At 39.4% G+C, this 19,465-nt stretch overlaps 2 protein-coding genes across 8 annotated transcripts in view; both read left to right on the top strand.

Annotated features, from left to right (window-relative positions):
- The window catches only part of efl1 (elongation factor like GTPase 1), a 125,080-nt gene extending 114,273 nt beyond the window's left edge, over window positions 1-10,807 (top strand). For all 5 annotated transcript variants that reach the window (XM_086071051.1, XM_086071049.1, XM_086071052.1 and 2 more), the window contains 3 exons: window positions 1,425-1,945; window positions 3,501-3,685; window positions 6,287-10,807. In XM_086071051.1, the coding sequence (XP_085927177.1) occupies window positions 1,425-1,945; window positions 3,501-3,685; window positions 6,287-6,475 (895 nt within the window). In that variant the 3' untranslated portion in view covers window positions 6,476-10,807. The remainder of the gene's footprint in view (window positions 1-1,424; window positions 1,946-3,500; window positions 3,686-6,286) is intronic.
- A 2,458-nt stretch (window positions 10,808-13,265) lies between these two features.
- On the top strand, window positions 13,266-18,683 carry LOC147178144 (uncharacterized). Of its 3 annotated transcripts, none has more exons than XM_086070392.1 (4): window positions 13,266-13,348; window positions 14,358-14,420; window positions 14,522-14,643; window positions 14,817-18,683. In XM_086070392.1, exons 1-4 carry the CDS (start codon window positions 13,306-13,308, stop codon window positions 14,904-14,906), a joined length of 318 nt encoding a protein of 105 aa, XP_085926518.1. In that variant the 5' UTR covers window positions 13,266-13,305; the 3' UTR covers window positions 14,907-18,683. The 3 variants fall into 3 exon arrangements, 1 of the variants encoding a protein (XP_085926518.1); XR_015094290.1 differs by lacking the exon at window positions 13,266-13,348 and adding an exon at window positions 13,634-14,120; XR_015094289.1 differs by having other exon boundaries at window positions 13,301-13,348; window positions 14,017-14,643.
- The last annotated feature ends 782 nt before the right edge of the window (window positions 18,684-19,465 follow it).

Raw genomic sequence — 19,465 nt, 5'->3', positions numbered from 1 at the left:
GATTACATTTTTTTAATCGTAATTAATCGTGTGACTTCACTAGTTAACTCACGATTAATCACAAATTGTATGTCAGTTCTAAAATACTATAAAAATAAATTCTAGGTTTTCATACTCTTGTTAACAAAAGTAGGAAAAGACTTTAAACTAATATAAATAGTTTGAATAGATTTTTTGCGTATATAGCCGTTAATGGCAGTGAATGAAAAAAAAAGAAAAGATAATTAAAAATTTGTAGCAGCAATTTCAATCATAATTAATTGCATGACTTCACCAGTTAACTCACGATTAATCACAAATGTTATATCTGGTCTAAATGTACAATAAAAACATTTTGGTTTTCATACTCTTGTTAACGAAAGTGGGAAAAAAATGTTAAATAGAAATAGTTAAAATGAACTTTTGACGTTTAGAGCCGTCAATGGCAGTGAATGAATTAAAGGGTGTTAAGCTGCGTGTGTAAAGCTTAATTTGCAATATTTTTATTTTTATGGTGTGCCGGGGGGTGAGTGAGATCTAATATATATTGAGTCATACTGTGTTTAGCTGTGCATGTGTGTAAGTGCTTTTACCAGCTAAATAAAAAACGAACCTAGGCAGCCAGTGTGAGAGACTTGACGCACAAACCAAGCTCTGCTTTGTCAAGAGCGCTGCGGCTTCACAGTGTTCCAAAACAAGTTCACCACGTAGCTTTGACAAACATAAAAAACTAAATACGAGTGTGCTGTACAAAATTAAGAGATAATTAATTGCGACGTTGCACAGACAATATCTCTCGCTCACTCTCTCTCTCACTCTGCCTGTATGCCGAGCGCAGCGGAAAGGAGGGAGGGGCGAGCTTTCCTTCAGCACGGACATTTAGGAAGTCTATCCGTGTTATATTCGTATCCGGGAAAAATCAATTATCCGTACCAGATACTCGTGTTATATGAATACCCGGCTCACCCCTAATATTTTTGTTATTGTGTGTATTATTATGTGCGTGCACATTTCTGCCACCAAGGGTACTACTATATTTCAAGAGTTAAAACACAAGCTCTATGAGGGTGTACACCTCCAAGTAAGCACCTCTGTGAGGCAATTCTTGGTAAATGGGCTTTCACTATTGTAGAGCTTGTCTGACTTCAAGGTGCCCAAACCGCTTTTTTCACTGATAACATCATAAGGAACATTATCTTGCTCAAAACACTTTGATAGTCATGATTTTTTTTTTTTGATTATCAAAACTTTTTATTGAGTGTAAGAATGCAATGACAATTTAAGAATATGAATAAAAACAACAAATGCTTAATAATTAAAAGCACATTCTATTTGTAAATTTTGTTTAAAGATTTTTTTCCAAATGTCCCTTTTAAGAAATTCTGATTGTATTAGATGTGCAGTCATTTCTTGGTTTGAACTTGTTAATTGTGTTTTGCTTTAAGGTGTGGCCCGAACATTCTGCTTAACAAGTTGGAGGGTTATCAGCGGCCATCTCTGTGGCAGTGTCTGTGTCAAGAAGATCAATCTCGTAAAGATGGAGCTCAGGCAAAAATTATACGAGAGTTTGACAACAGCATTGTCAGTGGCTTCCAGTTAGCAACCCTTTCAGGGCCGATGTGTGAAGAGCCCCTCATGGGAGTCTGCTTCTGCATTGAAAGATGGGATGTACAATCTTCAAACTTGCCACGTCAAAATAACTTTGAGGAAAATTTGACATTTCAAGAGGCTTCGGGAACTAGCAAAGCACCGGAAATCACTGAAGCATTGGGAGTCACCCCCACTGAGCCAAGTCAAGCTATGTGTTTGCAAGATTCCAACACTGCTACAGACTGCTATGGGCCTGTCTCAGGCCAGCTGATTGCTGCCATGAAGGAGGCATGCCGCTACGCTTTCCAGGCTCAGCCCCAGAGACTTATGGCTGCCATGTATACCTGTGAAATCATGGCCACCGCAGAGGTTCTGGGTAAGAGACTGGTAAATTGTTTGTCCTGAAGATCTCTTGAAGCAATACACCACTGAAAACTTATTTACCAGTATTTGATTAGGCATTGTGTATAAAGAATAAAAGTGATGCGTCTCCTTATTAACATGGTGTGGGAAACACTGGGTAAGCATGCTGAGCACAACAAAATGTAGTTGGGTTGGCCGGATGTTTACTGTTGGGGACCATCCACAAATTACATTTACAGGGTGACCAATGTCAATGGTAACTTGAGTCCCACATAGATCACCCTGTAACACACAATTTGCTGACGGTCCCTAACTTCTACTTGCTATGGGGCTGTTGAAATCGTCCTCCTTATCAGCCACAGTTTCATCTTCACTTTCGGCTTGTTAGGTTCAGTCAACCTAAAACATTTAATAAATAGACAAGGAAGAAAGACAAGAGACTTAGATTCTTCTTACTCACGAGGGGAACGGACAGAGATGTGCTCAGCTACAATCTCCTAACCGCTCTGAGGCACACTCTCCCGAGCCCTCTTTATTTTTTTTACCGGACGCTCCAACAACAAAATGTTTCAGTCCTTATCTTATGATAAGGGCACAGTTCCTGTTCTGCAGCTGCTAACTGATAACTCATGTACCTTTTTTCTAACAGGCTGTACACAAATCTTAGGCAAGTCCCTCATGCCCGTACTCCTTCTGAAGAAGTGGCTTTTTGCTATAGGGCGCCAGCCACAGCAATTGTTCATGATATACTCTTCCAACACTGTGACAGAGCCAACTTGAAAATAAAATCTTACCAAATAATACATGAATATCGATGCCTTGGTGCACTTTTATTTTGAAGTTGTTCATGGTAGTGTATGGTGGCGTAGCAGTTGACTTGACTCATCTTCTTGACTGGAGTGGAAGTCCATAGTCAAAACCCAATTTACATTGCCGCTACAAGCTGTTGCCACCACACGAACTCGTCATCCTGAAATCATGTTCAATCAATAATTAAGACTATCAAAAACTTAATTAATTACGCTGACCTTGTATAATACTGCACGTGTTACCAGCATTAGCAGCTCATGGCAGGCAGCTACTTTTCAAAGGCAGTTTAAGAGGCCAAAATTACTCTGCACTTTTGTGATGCTGACACCCTGACACAATTGCAGTTTCTACTGATTATTTTTTAACAAATTAGGCTTAATGGTTAAATAGTCTGTCTTAGCCAGCAAAATCGCTGCTGTCGTTCTGACGTCACTTTGTCCCATGTTCTAGAGAAGAAAAGACTGCTGCTATGCTCAGTTTAAATTTATGTAAAAAAAAATAAAATAATCATGTTTGTATCGAAATGAAGACCAATTGGTTGTTCATTATTAAGTGAAATGTGTTATTTTCTCTTCTGTATTTATCAATAATTGTTCTGTAACAAGCAAAAATATGTATTTTATTTTATCTGAATACTTGATAATTCAATAGAATTTTCAATAAGATATAGAAATGTTCCTAAATATTTGATAGCTGCAGCACTATCCATGTTTACACCATGTGTTGGTTGTGGTCTTACCCTGTCTTCCCATATGCAGGCAGAGTATATGGTGTGCTTGGGAAGCGAGAAGGTCGCATCATCTATGAAGAAATGAAGGAAGGAACAGAAATATTCATCATCAAGGCTGTTCTGCCTGTAGCTGAGAGTTTTGGTTTTGCAGATGAAATTCGCAAGAGGACCAGTGGGTTAGCCAGTCCACAAATGGTCTTCAGTCACTGGGAGGTAATTAATTAAGCCTTTATACCGTTGCTGTAACTGTAATGTGTGGGAGTAAGTCCCGAGTCAAGACTAACAAGTCTCAAGCAATTCACAAGTCCTACACTTTGAGTTTCAAGTCCTTTCGAGTCATTTTTACAACATTCCGTTCCGTTCCGTCTTCAATTCCGCTTAATTCTGCGGGGGCAGCAGCTTTAGCAGGGAAGCCCAGACGTAGTCTCTCCAGCATGTCCTGGGTCATCCCCGGGGCCTCCTGCCGGTAGGACATGCCCGGAACACCTCCCCAGGGAGGCGCCCAGGAGGCATCCGAACCAGATGCCCGAGCCACCTCAACTGGTTCCTCTCAACGTGGAGGACCGAGCTTCTCACCCTATCTCTAAGGGAGAGCCCGGCTACCCTGCGGAGGAAACTAATTTCGGCCGCTTGTAACCGGGATCTTGTTCTTTCGGTCACGACCCACAGCTCGTGACCATAGTTGAGGGCAGGAACAGGAATTTTTACAACATCATAGATGATATTTGGGGTGAGCATCAAAGTAGGAGTCAGGGACTCAGGGAGTGAATCCAGAATGGTGAAACAGATTTCTGTGTTTGCAATGTGTTACCAGTGAGTTGACAGTCTCATTAAATACGCAGCTAGCAACAACAATTAGCCGATAAACAACTAACATTAGCTTACTTAACCGGTCTTTGTGCAACTTCAAATGTTGAACGAAATTTGAAGTTGTTGCCTCTCCGTCAGTGATGTAATCTTGGACATACTGCAATTAATTTTTTGTTGACCACTTTATAGTTTTTGTACCCAAACAACTAGTGGTGCAACTGATCACAAAAGTCACAGCTTATTAAATTTTAATATATATATATATATATATATATATATATATATATATATATATATATATATATATATATAAACTCAAATGCTTTTGCCCATTAAATTTTAAAATATATATATAAACTCAAAATGTCTAATATGATCGTTAGGATTTAGGAACACAACTTTAAGTGCAAGATACATAATTATTTTATACATGGTCCATGTATAAAATATATCAAGGTGAAGGTATCCTGCCTTATGTTATATTGCACTTGTAATGCACTTGAAGTTGTGTTTCTAAAATCCCAATGGTTTTGGACAATTTGAATGTGTGTGTGTTTAAAAAAATAAAAAATTGTTTAGTTATTTTTAAAGCTAGTGCTTTATAAATTAACTATAAATGAAGGCAAAGTTCTATTTACCTATTTTTAATCATAAAAAATACATCAGTGCAATTTAAGGCACATTCCCGTCGTTTAAACAGGGAAAGTGGATTACAAAGTAGCATAGGTCCACAATAAGAAAAGCAAACGAACCAAGCAACAACTGTCAAACTACTGTTGCTATCCAGGCACTCAATGCTAACGCTAACAGTTAGCTACTAGCCACGAACGGCGCCGACTTGTACCGTATCATGCAATGACGGCGTAATTAACTTGCGGTTTCTTCGCGTCCTAAATTCGCTATTTAATATACTTTCGGGGTGACATTATGATAATGGTGGTAGAAAATATGTCATTTCAATAAAAACGTCGATAATGCAAGCCAAAATGTCAAAGGGAAGTAGTCAAGCTGGCGTTACCGCCACCATGCAGGCAGACTCCAAAGTAAATGCACCAAGACTATTGCATTGGTGTCAATGTGTTATTTGGTCAAACTTTATTTTGAAGTTTGCTTTAGCGTAGGCGGGGTCCTACCCTTCCTACGTTTCTTCCCCGACATGTCCGAATGACGGCGCTGTCAGCCCAGCTCGCGCACACACCGAGAGGAACTTACTCGTTAACATACATTTTAATCTTTTTGTTTTGGTGGAAGAAGAAAGTGTTTTTAAGTCAAAGGGCTCAAGTCCGAGTGAAGTCACAAGTCATTGTTGGTCAAGTCCAAGTCGAGTTGCAAGTATTTTAATATTTTTTCAAGTCGAGTCTAAAGTCGTCAAATTCATGACTCGAGTCCAAGTCACATGACTCGAGTCCACACCTCTGGTGTGAAATAACCCATATAGATTGTTGGGGCCTCGGACCAGCCCGCAAAAAGAATGAAAATCTGGGTATAATTAATGGCCACTATAAGTCGTTTCATATGTCATAGGCCATGTCATATATTGTTTTTGCCCCCAACCCCCCCCCCCCCCCCCCCCCGACAACATGATGGTGATGGTTGGGGATGAACTAACTCTATGCGAATTGCGAAAGAGAAGTGTTACACTACCTGAGGTCACCTTGTGGTTTTCTGAAAGTCTAAGATCTTTGACTGCAACTCATGAAAATTGATAAGCATGGCAAACTAGGAAGTTTCAGAAATTACAACTGGAACATAAGCCCTCCACATCAAAGAAGGTCACCATTTTTCCCCCTCATCACCGTCTGACATGAAATCAGACAAATCTTTTCTGTTGTATGTCATTAAGGATTACCAAACATATTTCTTTGTTAAATGCCAGCATAATGAAATCAGTTGTTTCTCTCTCTCTCTCTCTCTTGCTCTCTCTCACTCTCTCTCAATAACATTAACATACTGGCAGTGTTTGTGTCCAATATTGTGTTTATAGAATTTGCCTTCCTTCCTCAGGTGATCAGCAGCGATCCAAATTGGGTTCCTACCACTGAGGAAGAATACCTGCACTTTGGAGAAAAGGCAGACTCAACGAACCAGGCCCTCAAATACATGAATGCTGTCCGCCGCCGAAAGGGCCTTTATGTGGAAGAAAAGATAGTTGAGCATGCAGAAAAACAACGAACCCTAAGCAAAAACAAATAGACATACAAAATGTCATTTCTGCTGCACTAGATGAGACCCAGTCATTTTTGCAGAGAGCAAAATGTGAAATCTGTCTTAACTGGAGGGTTGTCACAACACCACAAACGTTGGATTTCACCTGATTAAAGCAATAATTTTTTTAGCGAACAATAACTGTATTTGCTTAATTTGATCGACCGCAGCTTACCTTCCACAGCTGGGGGCCTGCATGTGGTTATCGCTGAGTCCTGTTGATTCCGGCTCCCGCCACTTGTCTCCCTTTGTTTTACTCTTGCTAGTTCTTGCTAGCCGCTCAAGCTAGTTCTTGCTCGCCAGGCTGCTTCCTTGCTCGCTCACTCCAAATAATAATTGGTAATGTAACATTTTCGTGAGGTAGTTGAGGGAAACAATTGTTTTAAAGAATATTTACTTGCCATAGATGAAAGTACAAACTCAAAATACTGTCTGTAAAATGTCTACCACCGTTAGCTGATAAATGTGATCCTCCAACTTCGAAACAAAAAAAAACAGTGATGCGTTGTCCTCCCTTCGTTGTCACTCTTAGTTTCAGTCGGGTGACACTAGCATAGCAATAGCTTCTTGGTCAGAGCAAATATTCAACCTCACCAACTGCTGAAAGTCCACAAATGGCTTCCAACAGTGTAACACTGAACAAGCGAACGTCATGGAGAAAGAGCAGGACCCAGAAAAGGAATAGCTCCACAGAAAACTATTAAGTAGCCTAGCTCCTGAGTGACTACAACATAAATCCTTCAATCCGTGTCATCATTCACCTCATCACCAATGGTATTCTTCCACCACTACAACTCAGTCACAACAGTTCCCCAAATAAGAAACAAAATAGGTCCACACAAATACATACATCAATGCAAATATAAATCCTCTTACGCTCAGTTCACTGTAGTTGGGTTTCCATCCACCTATTTTCATTGGGGTTTTCAAGAAATGCGAAAATAAATTTGAATGCAAATGCTAGAAATTCGCAGAAAAGTTTTTAGCCTGAGAGGGGGTGGATTTTTAAACGTATCGAAAAAAGGAAAATGAGAATTTTGGCTATGGAAACATGTTTTGCGAATAAATAAATAAACGATAAAGTAAGGTATGTTTGGGCGGGGGGACAAAACAAATATTTTTGGAATTACTTAAAGAAGCAAATATTAATGCTATTTTAGGTGGAAAACAGCAAAAAATGCTACGTTTTTTTAAGAATTACAAAAGAAAACTCATACGTCTTCTTCTTCTTTTAAATTACTGGTGGATCACATCTCTATGGTGTATACTGCCACCTACAGCGGCAGAGTCCCCTCTCAATATTTGCAAAAGAAGAACGGATGGAAACGGGCATAAGTCGAATGTCTGTTTTTTCAGAAAATTCGCTTAAAAACTTCAAAACAATTGGATGAAAACCTGACTAATGACTGCGAAACGAATACGGTACGGCATCCATACAGACACCGCAAGGAAAAGAAAGCACTTGAGTCTGTGTGTCAATTCACACCAGCTGTGGTGCTTTGCGTATCCGGATCCGGACCTCCGGAAGGTTTTTGCGAGGTTTCTATTTTGTCCGGATTCCGCATGCAGATTTTCATGAAGCTGAAGAAATTACACGAGCCGGACAGGAAGTCAGGCGTCAGCATTTGAGGTAAAGGTGGTATATTTCAAAGTTCTTGTTTTTTACGAACATACTTAACTAATTTACTCCCAGCCATTTTCACTGAAGCAACCCCCTTTGCTCCCGGCTGTTTTACTGGATTTTGACTGATTTTGCAAGGCCCACAGAATATTGTGTTATATTGCTATAAAAACATGGAAAATACCAAATGAAAGATTTGAGTCTCGTCTTTCATCAGGAAAAAAAAGTATTTTTCAATCTGTTTCTGTTTTGCAGCAATTAGCATTAGAATTTAGCTAAGTTTCATCATTATTCACAAATCTGTTTAGAACTGTTGGTAAATGAGCTTTTTTCTACATGGCCCTGGTTGATCTCTTTTGCTCTGCTGCCACCTGCTGGCTGTATAAATACATATTTGGGACACTTAAAACATTTAAAATAGAACATATTTATGTGTTTTTGGGAGCAAATGAGTTTTAATAGAGATGGATAAAATGCTGATAAAAAGTGTGTGGGAAGATGTGTCGGACATTTAAAAGACAATAAAACTAGCTCAAAATAAATTAAACTTTACAAAATACCTCTATTTGAACACAAAACGTATTTACCCATGGTAGAATAGCCAAAGTCCCAGAAATAATGTCCAAAAAACGTATCAATGTGAACGAAAGGCAAGTGTGACTATTGATTACAAGTACAGTATCTCTCTATATACACAATTGTTATCGTATGAGCTCAACTCTTCAGCGTGAATCCCAATGATCTTGTGGGTGCAGATTTGCGGACACCATGCAGTTCACACCCGTACAAATGCCGTACGGACTCCACTCCATGTCTGTACCGGAGTCAGTGTTAATCCTGCCGTTACAACAGTCATTGGTGATGGGCTTGCGAACTTGAGAAGTGTGGCCTCTCTGAGGCAAAAGAGTGTGCGTGCTTAAAAATATTTGCTTTGTATTAGTTCACCACTAGATGTCAGCAAATAAGACGTCACTTTAACAACTTATTTTGTTTCTCGATTGGTACTATTTTTAAATTACTCCGGGCAGGAAATCATCCTTTAGAAGTGTTTCTCAACCATTAGTGAGCCAAGGCACATATTTCACATCGGAACAATCTCACGGTACACCGCTTTGCAAAAAATAGTTCTCAAGAGTTAGATATAAATGGTAATTATGTACCGTTTGTCATTTATTTGAAGAGTATTTGATAGTTTTTGCCTGTTATTATACATAGTAAATTACCAAAAACGTTTTTTTAATAGAAAATAATTATTTTGACAAAATAATAATAAAACTGGATAATTTCCGCGGCACACCTGATGATCTCTCATGGCACACTAGTGTGCTACAGAAGACTGGTTGAGAATCACTGCTTTAGAAGACTAATTCAAGTAGGGTAACTTACCTGGTTGAACTTTCTGTTCAGCCTCACTTCAATTTACATCACATCACACCCACTCATCACCTCATTTGGCTATTTTCCCAATCTCACTTTACTTTATTAAATACCTATGTGTGTCCTTATTTAGTCAAGTTAGAGTAGTATAGTACCGTATGACAGTTTGTTTGTTTGCTTAGAAGTCGAGAATAAACATCTTTGCATATACAAAACTGTGTGTGTGAATGCGTGCATGTTGGAATAAAATTGTTAAACTCTTAATTCAATAAACTATTCAATTGTAGCTCCTTCATAAAAGGATGATTTACATGAGGGTTTTCTTTTCTTTCTTTTTTTTCACTCAATAAGTTAACCAAACTAACATGGTGTTCCAAGAGGTGACAGAGAGAACTGCAGGCAGTATCTCGTCGTATATATCGCTCCTTGAGCAATCCTAATTTAGCTACAGGAGTATTGAAAGACACAAATTTTATTTTAAATTGTTCTGATCCAGTTAGATGGTGTAATGCAGTGGTGTCAAAGTACGGTCCTCAAGGTTTCCCACGTTCAACACAGCTGATTCATATTTAAGCTCATCAGCCAGGTCTGCAGGAGCCTGATAATTATCCTGATCATTGAATCAGGTGCGTTAGAGTAGAGAAACCTCGAAAACATGCAGGACTCAGGCTCTCGAGGACCGGATCTTAACACGTGGTGTAATGGATCCGTGGATGTTTCAGGTATCCATCTGCATGAAACTTTGAAAGATACTGTTAAATATAATTAGAGAGAAGAATGGAAAAGATGGATAGAACACTACAACCTTGGAGGGGAAATTATTTAACAATACAAGGGAGAGTCACCTTCGTGAATACATTAATATTTACTTAATTTGTTTATTTATTAATGATTCTCCCTCACCTAATAACAAGCTTTATAAATGGTGGACTGAATTTTAAAAAACTTCAAGTGATGGATTATTCTTTAAAGGGTTCATGGGTTGTTAAAATGTATTTTAACAAAGATTGGTTGGCTCGTCATTATTCCCAAATAAGTTATTTCCATTTTACTTGTTGAAAACAGTACACATTGATTGATATCTTATTTCAAAATTATTTTGTCTTTATTCTTTTTTTACTCAAGGTGTGGTTGAATTTCCAGTACCATTCCTCCAATTTGATTCAGGATATTCAGATACAAGTACTGTGGATAATTTCAAATATTATTATTGATGACAAACCCTTACTCTGGGATGAATGTATTAAAAATTGGATATTTTTTGTTAGTAATCTCTTGGATGAATCTGGAGAATTTATGATGAATTCAATGTTCCTATTTTACGCGCGTGAAGTTGGCCCCCCACCCCACACAAAATTTGATGGAAATAGTCTCTTTTGTTTGTGCTGGTTTGTGCCATAAAACGTTTTGTTTGTGCTATTACTGTTTTGCAGTTATTATAAATATTTTTTTTAGATCATCCAAAGTTCACCCAGCCCCCCATCTATTGAGAAACGGACCCAAAATGGGTCCATTTGTTTGTGCTACTTTTGTGCTGGATTGTGCAGTTAAAATTTCCGTTTGTGCCGCAACAGTTTTATAGATATTAAACATTTTAGTTTCTCATCCAGCCCCCCGTTTAGTTCAGATTGGAGCCGAAATGGTGGCAATCGTTTGTGCTGCGTTAGTGCTGGTTTGTGCAGTTAACATTTTTGTTTGTGCTGCAACGGTTTTATAGATATGGCATATTTAATTTATGATGACGTCATCCAGCCCCCCATTTCCTTCGAAATGCACCCAAAATGGTGCCAATCGTTTGTGCTGCGTTAGTGCTTGTTTGTGCTGTTAAAATTTTCGTTTGTGCTGCGACAGTTTTATAGATATGGCACATAATAGTTTTGTCTGATGACGTCAACACTAATGCTCTGGTAGTGACGCCGGCTGTCTTCATTTGTTTTGGATGCGGTCTATAGAGAAAGTTCGTCCCATGGTACCACGCTCAGTGAATCGCTCGTTTAGTTATTAATTCCACGTAATAACTTGGAATTAACTATAGTTGTGCGTGTTTCTGCGTACTCTTCAACATCCTGGAATGCCACCAGTTGCAGGACGAACTTCAGGTAAACATTTTACTCTTTTGTAGCTTTTTTGCTAGCGAGGCTACATAAAATCTTTAACGTTTTCACTGCTGTAAATTACTTTTAGTTCGAGCATCTATCCATCTATTTTCTCAACCGCTGATCTCACAATTGTGTGCTGGAGCCAATCCCAGCTGTCTTCGGGCAGTAGTCTCCAATAACCGTACCATATATGCATATTTTTGTAAAATGTTTTTCTTATGCTCATTCTTGATTAGCATGCATTAAGCCCATGTGATTATTTCTTAAATTTTAGCGGATGTGAAAGATGTTCACAATAAACCGAAACATCTTGTGTGACTATATTGTCAGTGACAAAACATTTAATTTATACAACAAATTGATACAATTATTAGAAGTTTGACATGACAGCCTGCAGAAGAAACTTATGTTGGAACGATTTAATGTGTCAAAACGCACGCACGCACGCACGCACGCAAACAGGCTTTATTAAAGATCGTCACTACTAATAATATTAGGAGGCTCTTTAACCTTATTAGCGGTATGATAAAAAGGCAGTTATTATATCATTGGATGCAGAAAAAGCTTTTGACAAAGTTAACTGGTCCTTCCTCTTTGCTGTGGGGGCCTGGGGGCGGCTGGGTCTGGGTTGGGGTGGATGGGGGGCGGAGGTGGTGGGGGGAGCGGGGGCTGTGGACCGGTGGGGTGCCTGGCGGGCCTGCAGTGCCCCGTCCTGCTGCGTTGGGTTGGGGGCGCGGGCCGTGTTGGGGTGGGGGGGCGCTCCTGCTCCTGGGTTTGCTCTCCGGCCGGTGGCCCCGGCGGTTGTCCTTTGGCGCTGCCGCGGCCTGGGGGGCCCTGAGGTGTTGCGCTTGCTCTGTCCTGGCAGGGGTCGACGGCTCCCCTCTTTGGTGGAGATTTTCATGCATGCCAGATCCACCACACCAGCATCTATCGAAACTCAGACACAATCTGCTTCTTCCTCAGGTCATTGAATCGGTGGAGGCTGGTGTCTGTGGATCTCACTCTGCTTCGTTTGTCCTTCCTTCCTTTCCTCAGTCTCTCCTTTGGTCTCTTGAGGTCTCCCTGATTTGTTGGAATTTAGATGTTTCTGGGGTTGGTGAAGAACTCTGGTTGGTGGCCCGGTGGGTGGTGTCTGGTCGGTGCTGGATTTCACTTTCCTTTGTTTTCTTTGGTCCTTCCTCGGGTCTCCTGACGGCGGTGTTCGGTTTAGGTGAACGGTATGGGATTTTTTGGTGAACTAACGAAAACACACACACTCGCACGCATGCACGCACGCACACACCTACATACACATACACATACTCACCCACATACAAAAAAAGAAAAAAGAGCAATGATGATGACATTACCGAATGAACAATACTGAGCTCTTTAAAAAAATAAAAAATGTAAAATTAAAAATTAAAAAAAAGTTTGACATGACAGCCTGCAGAAGAAACTTATGTTGGAACGATTTAATGTGAAAACACGCACGCACGCACACACACACAAAATATCAAACAATATGTGTTAATTATTGCTTTGTATAAAACACAGCATGTGGGTAGATCTTTGTTATCTGATGCTGCTTTCACTCCACTTCCCAGGTCATCATACATCTCCCAGGTGCATGCAGCCCTCCTGCAATATGCCACATAATGACCAAGGGAATCCTGGGTCAAGCCTCCTTGAAATGCGATGACTGCTCTCAAAGTGAAGGTCTTCTCTTGTAGCACCAGACAATGGCAATTCAAGCAAGGCAACTTGTGCACAACTGCTCCCAAGGTCAGTGTCAATCCACACAACTTCTCCCAGACTGTAGCTGTAAATATTCCCTGAATATAGAGCTTTTCCCGTACTGTCTTGTTTAAATGTGTCAGGACACTGAGATGGATTTTGGATTGGCCTGAGGCAGGTAGAGTCAGGAAGGTTGAGTCCTTCTTCAGCTGCGACCTGAAGATGAGCCATGCCATAGGTCTGCAGTGTATCAATTTTGGTACACACAAGTGGAACTTTCCTCGTTACAAGTGTGCTCAAACTGCAGTACTGTGAGGAACATTGTTTCTTTAAATAAACACTTGGAAGGTTCCTCATGGCTCTCTCAATTGCAGTTTCAGAGATGTTGCAATGTGCATCAATTTGGAGAGCACCAGAGGTCAGGTTGACAGGTGTGAATAGTTCCCTGAACAGTTCTGCCCTCTGTGACTACACCTGTTGGTGCACTCCCTGTGTAGTCATTGTTTTCACCAGGTGGAGGAACTGGTTCTCACATTTGTTGCTACTAACAGCTTTTTCAAATGAAAAGCTGTCACAAAAAGAACAACACAAGCTCTGAAAAACAGCACCAAATGCACAAGTGTTCAACACAGAGACTTTCAATTTGCCAAGTTTAACAGGCTGTTGATGGTTTTAATTTTTTAATAACTGCACCTTGACTTTTTTACGTCCCACAGATGGATCAATATGCAACCATTCAGGACAAAGAGGGATAGGAAGTCATCTTCCTTTTTTTGGGTGGAACCACTAAGCCTCTCCAGTTTTCCACTTCATTGTCTAGGTTGAGCATCATTTTTTATTTTGTATTTGCCAGTAGTAGTAGTTAAGTCATTGTCAGGTCCTGTGACAGTTGTAGCGTCAACATCATCAGCCTTTTCACTTTTTTGTTTTGCACAACAAATCCGCATGTTTCCCTCAATGAAGGAAAGGTGACGAGCAACAAAGCGGTCAACGCCAATGGGTAGGCTGTCATGCTTGAAAAGTCAATTTTCTATGATGTTGAACTCTGCTTCAACAGCAACGGAACTTGCAGTGATGCTGGGGCTTCTGAAGAGAGGGACCATTATTCCTGTTCAGAGTGGTAAGTAACTTCCAAGTCTAATGTGGGGAATGATCTCAGGGAGGAAGTGGATGTTATCTCTATCCCCATTAGGCATGGCAAGTAACTTGCTCTCCTCACAGATTTCTGTCACCCACTGTCGGGCGTTAGTCTGGATCTGCTGTTTGGACGCATCCGCTGGTTTTTGTGCCTCAACCTCTTTATCTGGAATGCTGACAATTTCTTCAGGAATTTTAGCTTTCAGGTACTTCTTGCACTTTTCTGATGGGAGAGGTGCTCCAGAACTGCCATTACCTTCTGATTCACTAAGTGCCACAACAGTGATGGCACGTAGAAGTTATTTTGATTGTTCCACCCATTGTGACACCCATTGTGACTCACAAAGAAATCTTTAACACGATATATTTTATTTTTCAGGCAGTCCCATTGGAAGATCATCTTGATGCAGTGTGCAACATCTACCCTGACAAAACATGGGGGCAGGTTTGCATGTTCATCCCCAAGTAAGACATTAATTGATGTAGCTCTTCGAGTTCATGAGCTATCTGCGCATGCAAATTACCTGACATGAAGCGCTTTGAGCTGCGAGTGTGCAGGGAGTCATCACTGTTCTTAATGTAGCAATTGAGCATCATTGGACTATTGATTTTGGGTTATTTATCACAATTAATGCTGAGAAGGCCGTGACACTCCTTGCAGTATCCTCTGATTTCAATATAATTATTTGTGGCTAATGTGGCTAACTTTAACTGCTTTCCAGATTTGCTCATTTATGATATGGGTCCAGGTGCCTGGCTTCAAAATGGTATATTTTCTTTCTTGGGTTTGACAGTACTTATCTTTGTATATAGCCTTTTCTGGAATAAAAATTTTCCACTTGTCAAAAGGCACTTGAAGCTGAAAGGACCGTTCAGGGAAAAGGGGATCTGATTCTGAGCCTGTGTGATCACTAGTTTCAGGATCAATTTCAGCCTCAAACCCCAAAGCTGATCAGACGTTATGTTTGTTTGTCTCAACAAAGGTGTATATAGACTTTGCAGACATCTTTTTCCCCAACTTCTCACTCAGATCCGTCCACACAGTTGTCTTTTGAAGTGGCTATGTTTGCCGTTTTGGTGTATGGCCTCTTTTGATGAACAGAGAGCAGCAAAAATTGAGTCCTTGTCTACTGCTGGTTGTTTGGCCATCTAGTTTAAGGATAAATAAATATAATTAGGATTCATTACTTGAATAATTTTGCCCTTTGCTGAAAAAAATCATAATACACTCTCAGGACTCCAGACTTCTCCTGGGAATTGTGGCCCTAAAATTTAAGAGAGTACAACTAAATACAATATTTTTAATGATTGAATATTTGATTATTTAAAATTCTTGAATATTTTTTTGTTGCTGACAAATGTATGCTCCACACTTCCACCCAATATCAGTAATATATAAATGGATGGATGTGACAATGAGTAGAGAAGTGAAATGCCAAATTGTGAAAATGGAGGGGAGTACTTCTGGAGCCCTGACTGTTTACTATACTTCAGGTGCTTGGCTTTCAATCAAGTGTCTTTGGAAATGGTCTAGAGTCTACACCAGCTGTTGGAAATCCAATGCAATGAGGTGCTTGTAGACAAAAATAAAAATATAAAATAATATATATCACCAAGCTGTATTATGAATTATTATTTAAACAAATGAGTTTTCCCTAGGAGGTCAATGCAGTTGCTAAATTACAAGTGTCTACATGTGAATAATGTTAACTAACTAGCTAGCGGGTATAAACATTTTCAGTCGTTTTGCACTGTGGACATTACTCTGAGACTATCAATGATGCCTTTTATTATATAGATTAACTCATATTGTTCACATTTTACTTACATTGGTGGATAGATGAAGTAAAGCTTGAAACTTGAAGTTAGCAGGCAGAGTTTCAAAAATGGACCAAAAAGACGAATACCAACCATGTGCGTGAATACATTGTTTATTATTTTTGCACTTGCCGATGGTGGGGGTTGGGGATACACTGAAAAAAGTGTCTTGGATTTGTTTGTTTGTTTTTTAAAGAAGAAAAAAACGGGCATTGGTTACACACATTAAAGTTATGTTTTACCAACATGAATATTGTGCAAAATAAAATCATATTTATCTTGTCAGCATAACTTCTCAAGGTCGACTGTTGTATCTATTTTGAGTTTTTTTTTCTTCTACGTGCAAACAGCATTGAAAATGAAGGAATGACTTGTAGAAATTAGTTTAAGTACTCGTGATCAAATTAACTTGGACAAAATTGTCGGCTACCTTCAGACGAACCTTCTCAATAGACCGCATCCAAAACAAATGAAGATAGCCGGCATCACCACCAGATTATTAGTGGTGACGTCATCAAAAGATACGAAATGTGCCATATCTATAAAACTGTCGCAGCACAAACGGAAATTTTAACAGCACAAACCAGCACAAACGATTGGCACCATTTTGGGTGCATTTCGAAGGAAATGGGGGGCAAGATGACGTCATCATAAATTAAATATGCCATATCTATAAAGCCGTCACAGCACAAACAAAAATGTTAACAGCACAAACCAGCACTAACGCAGCACAAATGATTGGCACCATTTTGGGTGCATTTCGAAGAAAATGGGGGGCTGGATGACATGATCATAAATTAAATATGCCATATCTATAAAACCGTCGCAGCACATACGAAAATTTTAACTGCAAAAACCAGCACGAACGCAGCACAAACGATTGGCACCATTTTGGGTGCATTTCGAAGGAAATCATAAATTAAATATGCCATTTCTATAAAACCGTCGCAGCACAAACGAAAATTTTAACTGCACAATCCAGCACAAACGTAGCACAAACAAATGGACCCATTTCGGGTCTGGTTCTCAATAGATGGGGGGCTGGGTGAACTCTGGATTACCTAAAAAATAATTTACAACTGCAAAACAGTAATAGCACAAAAAAACTTTTTATGGCACAAACCAGCACTAACGAAATACACTATTTGCATAACATTTTGCGTGGGGTGGGGGGCCAACTTCACGCACATTCCAATTTTGTATTGTTGACAAAATTACAATTATTTCAAGCCCATATGATATGTGGGATGATGATAAACGTTGGTCCGACTCACCTGTTTCCTGGCCACACAGACATCTGCTTTGGGAACAATTACTCTTATTTAATACAAAGCTGGGTAATTATTTTTCATTAATAAGTGTCCTTTGTGTGGTGCCAAAGGAAAGGAGGCACAGGTGTATCACATTACAATAAAGTTTGTGGAAGTACATCACCAAATCGGAATCCAGGCTTTGAGCGTAGAGGTTTACCCTCTTGATCGCTCGCAGCCATTTATTCCTTTTTCCGCAGCCCCTTTCGGTGGAAATGCAATAAAACTTTGTATCAGGCCCCCGACGGGCCGTACAATTGATGGCACAACAACAATGAATCATCCGCCTCTCTTAATCCTCCTCCAAATGTGCAAAACCATCAAACTACATGTAAAACACGCTGTTTCTTGCCACTCAGTTCCCGATTCTTCCCGTGATGCAACGCGCAAAACATAAACGATGACGTTACACAGGATCCTCCTATTGACTGTATTACAAACCTTTTTGCAGATCCATTCCAAAGTTTTATATAGATGATCCTGGCAATATTTGTAGACTGTTATTATCATTTACAACTTGTGTTTTAATGTGGACAAATCAACTACAAATACTTTTCCAGCCCCTATTCTAAAGTGGTAACACATCATGTTCAATTGATTACCAAGTTCTCTGCTACCGTTTGTTATTATGAATAAACTATCTTTTCATATTAATAATTAATTTACTTATCTTGTTTCATCCACTATTGTAGTGACAACACATCATCATCATCATTCACATGTTTACCATGTTCTCTGCTACTACTTGTATATCAATAACGAAGTATATTTTCATGCCAACAACACATGCTAATCTTTTTTTCACTTGCTAAAGTGACCACTCATGTACAAAATGTTTCAAGTAACTTTTTTTTTTTTTTTGTGCAAACTTCCTCTACATGTGAGCAAGTCTTTAACTTCAGTTTATTTTACATTGCCAATCTAAAATTACAAATCTGTTAAGTTTTTTTATTTGAATTTTTTTATTCTTTCATTCTTTTCATTCTTTATTGGGACTGTATCACAACAATGTGTCGCAATGTATATTTTATCACTGTATGAATCAAGGTTTTGATGATTGATGCATCCGAATTGTATTCTGGGGCCGGGGATTATTAAAACATGGTTTCATCCCATCAGCCCTTTTTTTCTTATTGGATGTTGTGATGTGGTCTGTTTTGTGTTGGAGGCTGTTGTGATATGTCCGAAAGGAAAAAAATAATTAATAAAAAACAAACAAAAAAACAGATTTTTCAAATAAATGGTTTTGATGAAAACAGATATGTTAACTACCTTTCCAGTCACAGTATCAACAACTTGAAAACAAAAAGGTTTTTTTAACATGCAGCCTCTTTAACTATCTCATATCACTTAACTATCTACTGCAAAGTAGATGTATGGGCCAGTTCCTTAGGTTAATCTCTAGGAGAAATACATTTGTTAATTTTGGGTGCAATTACATGACATGACTCATGATGAGCAATGGCGATTGCTTACTGACATAAAATGTATTTAACACAAATCAATTGCCAGACATGTAATGGAGGCTAGTTGACTGAACCGCCATCACCTTATAAATGTCTGTATGTTGTAATTTTCCACGTTTGTAAAATCCTCACTCAGTCAGCAAGTCTCCAAAGAGGCACTGCTTGTGGGTTTCCTGGAGGGGTTGGGCCACTGATTCGTTCAGCCGTATTATTGACGGACCAATAGGCTGCCCCCCTCAAAATGACGTCAGTGCAGGCCTGTTTGGGAATGAACACATACTTGACCAAATTTTCGACTCAGTCGCTAAGTGTGGGGTTCAGTTCGTCTCTTACAGTGGTGTAGTGGTTACGTGGGTACTCTCTAAATTTTCACTTTTTTTTTTTAAATTAGCCCAGAAAAACTGTCCTGTTTTAGAATTGGTGACATAAGAATA

The sequence above is a fragment of the Leptonotus elevatus genome, chromosome 3, assembly GCF_054856555.1.
Source record: "Leptonotus elevatus isolate MCC_2025b chromosome 3, RoL_Lele_1.0, whole genome shotgun sequence".
NCBI lineage: Eukaryota > Metazoa > Chordata > Actinopteri > Syngnathiformes > Syngnathidae > Leptonotus > Leptonotus elevatus.
The sequence above is the reverse complement of the archived record's forward strand: the minus strand, read 5'-3'. Positions and strand labels throughout refer to the sequence as shown.

Coding starts and splice junctions, on each gene's coding strand:
- LOC147178144 (XM_086070392.1), top strand. CDS start 13,306: ATGGCAATTCAAGCAAGGCAACTTGTGCACAACTGCTCCCAAG. Junction 14,421..14,521: donor CATTATTCCTGTTCAGAGTG/GTAAGTAACTTC, acceptor CTCTCCTCACAG/ATTTCTGTCACCCACTGTCG. Junction 14,644..14,816: donor TCAGGAATTTTAGCTTTCAG/GTACTTCTTGCA, acceptor TTTATTTTTCAG/GCAGTCCCATTGGAAGATCA.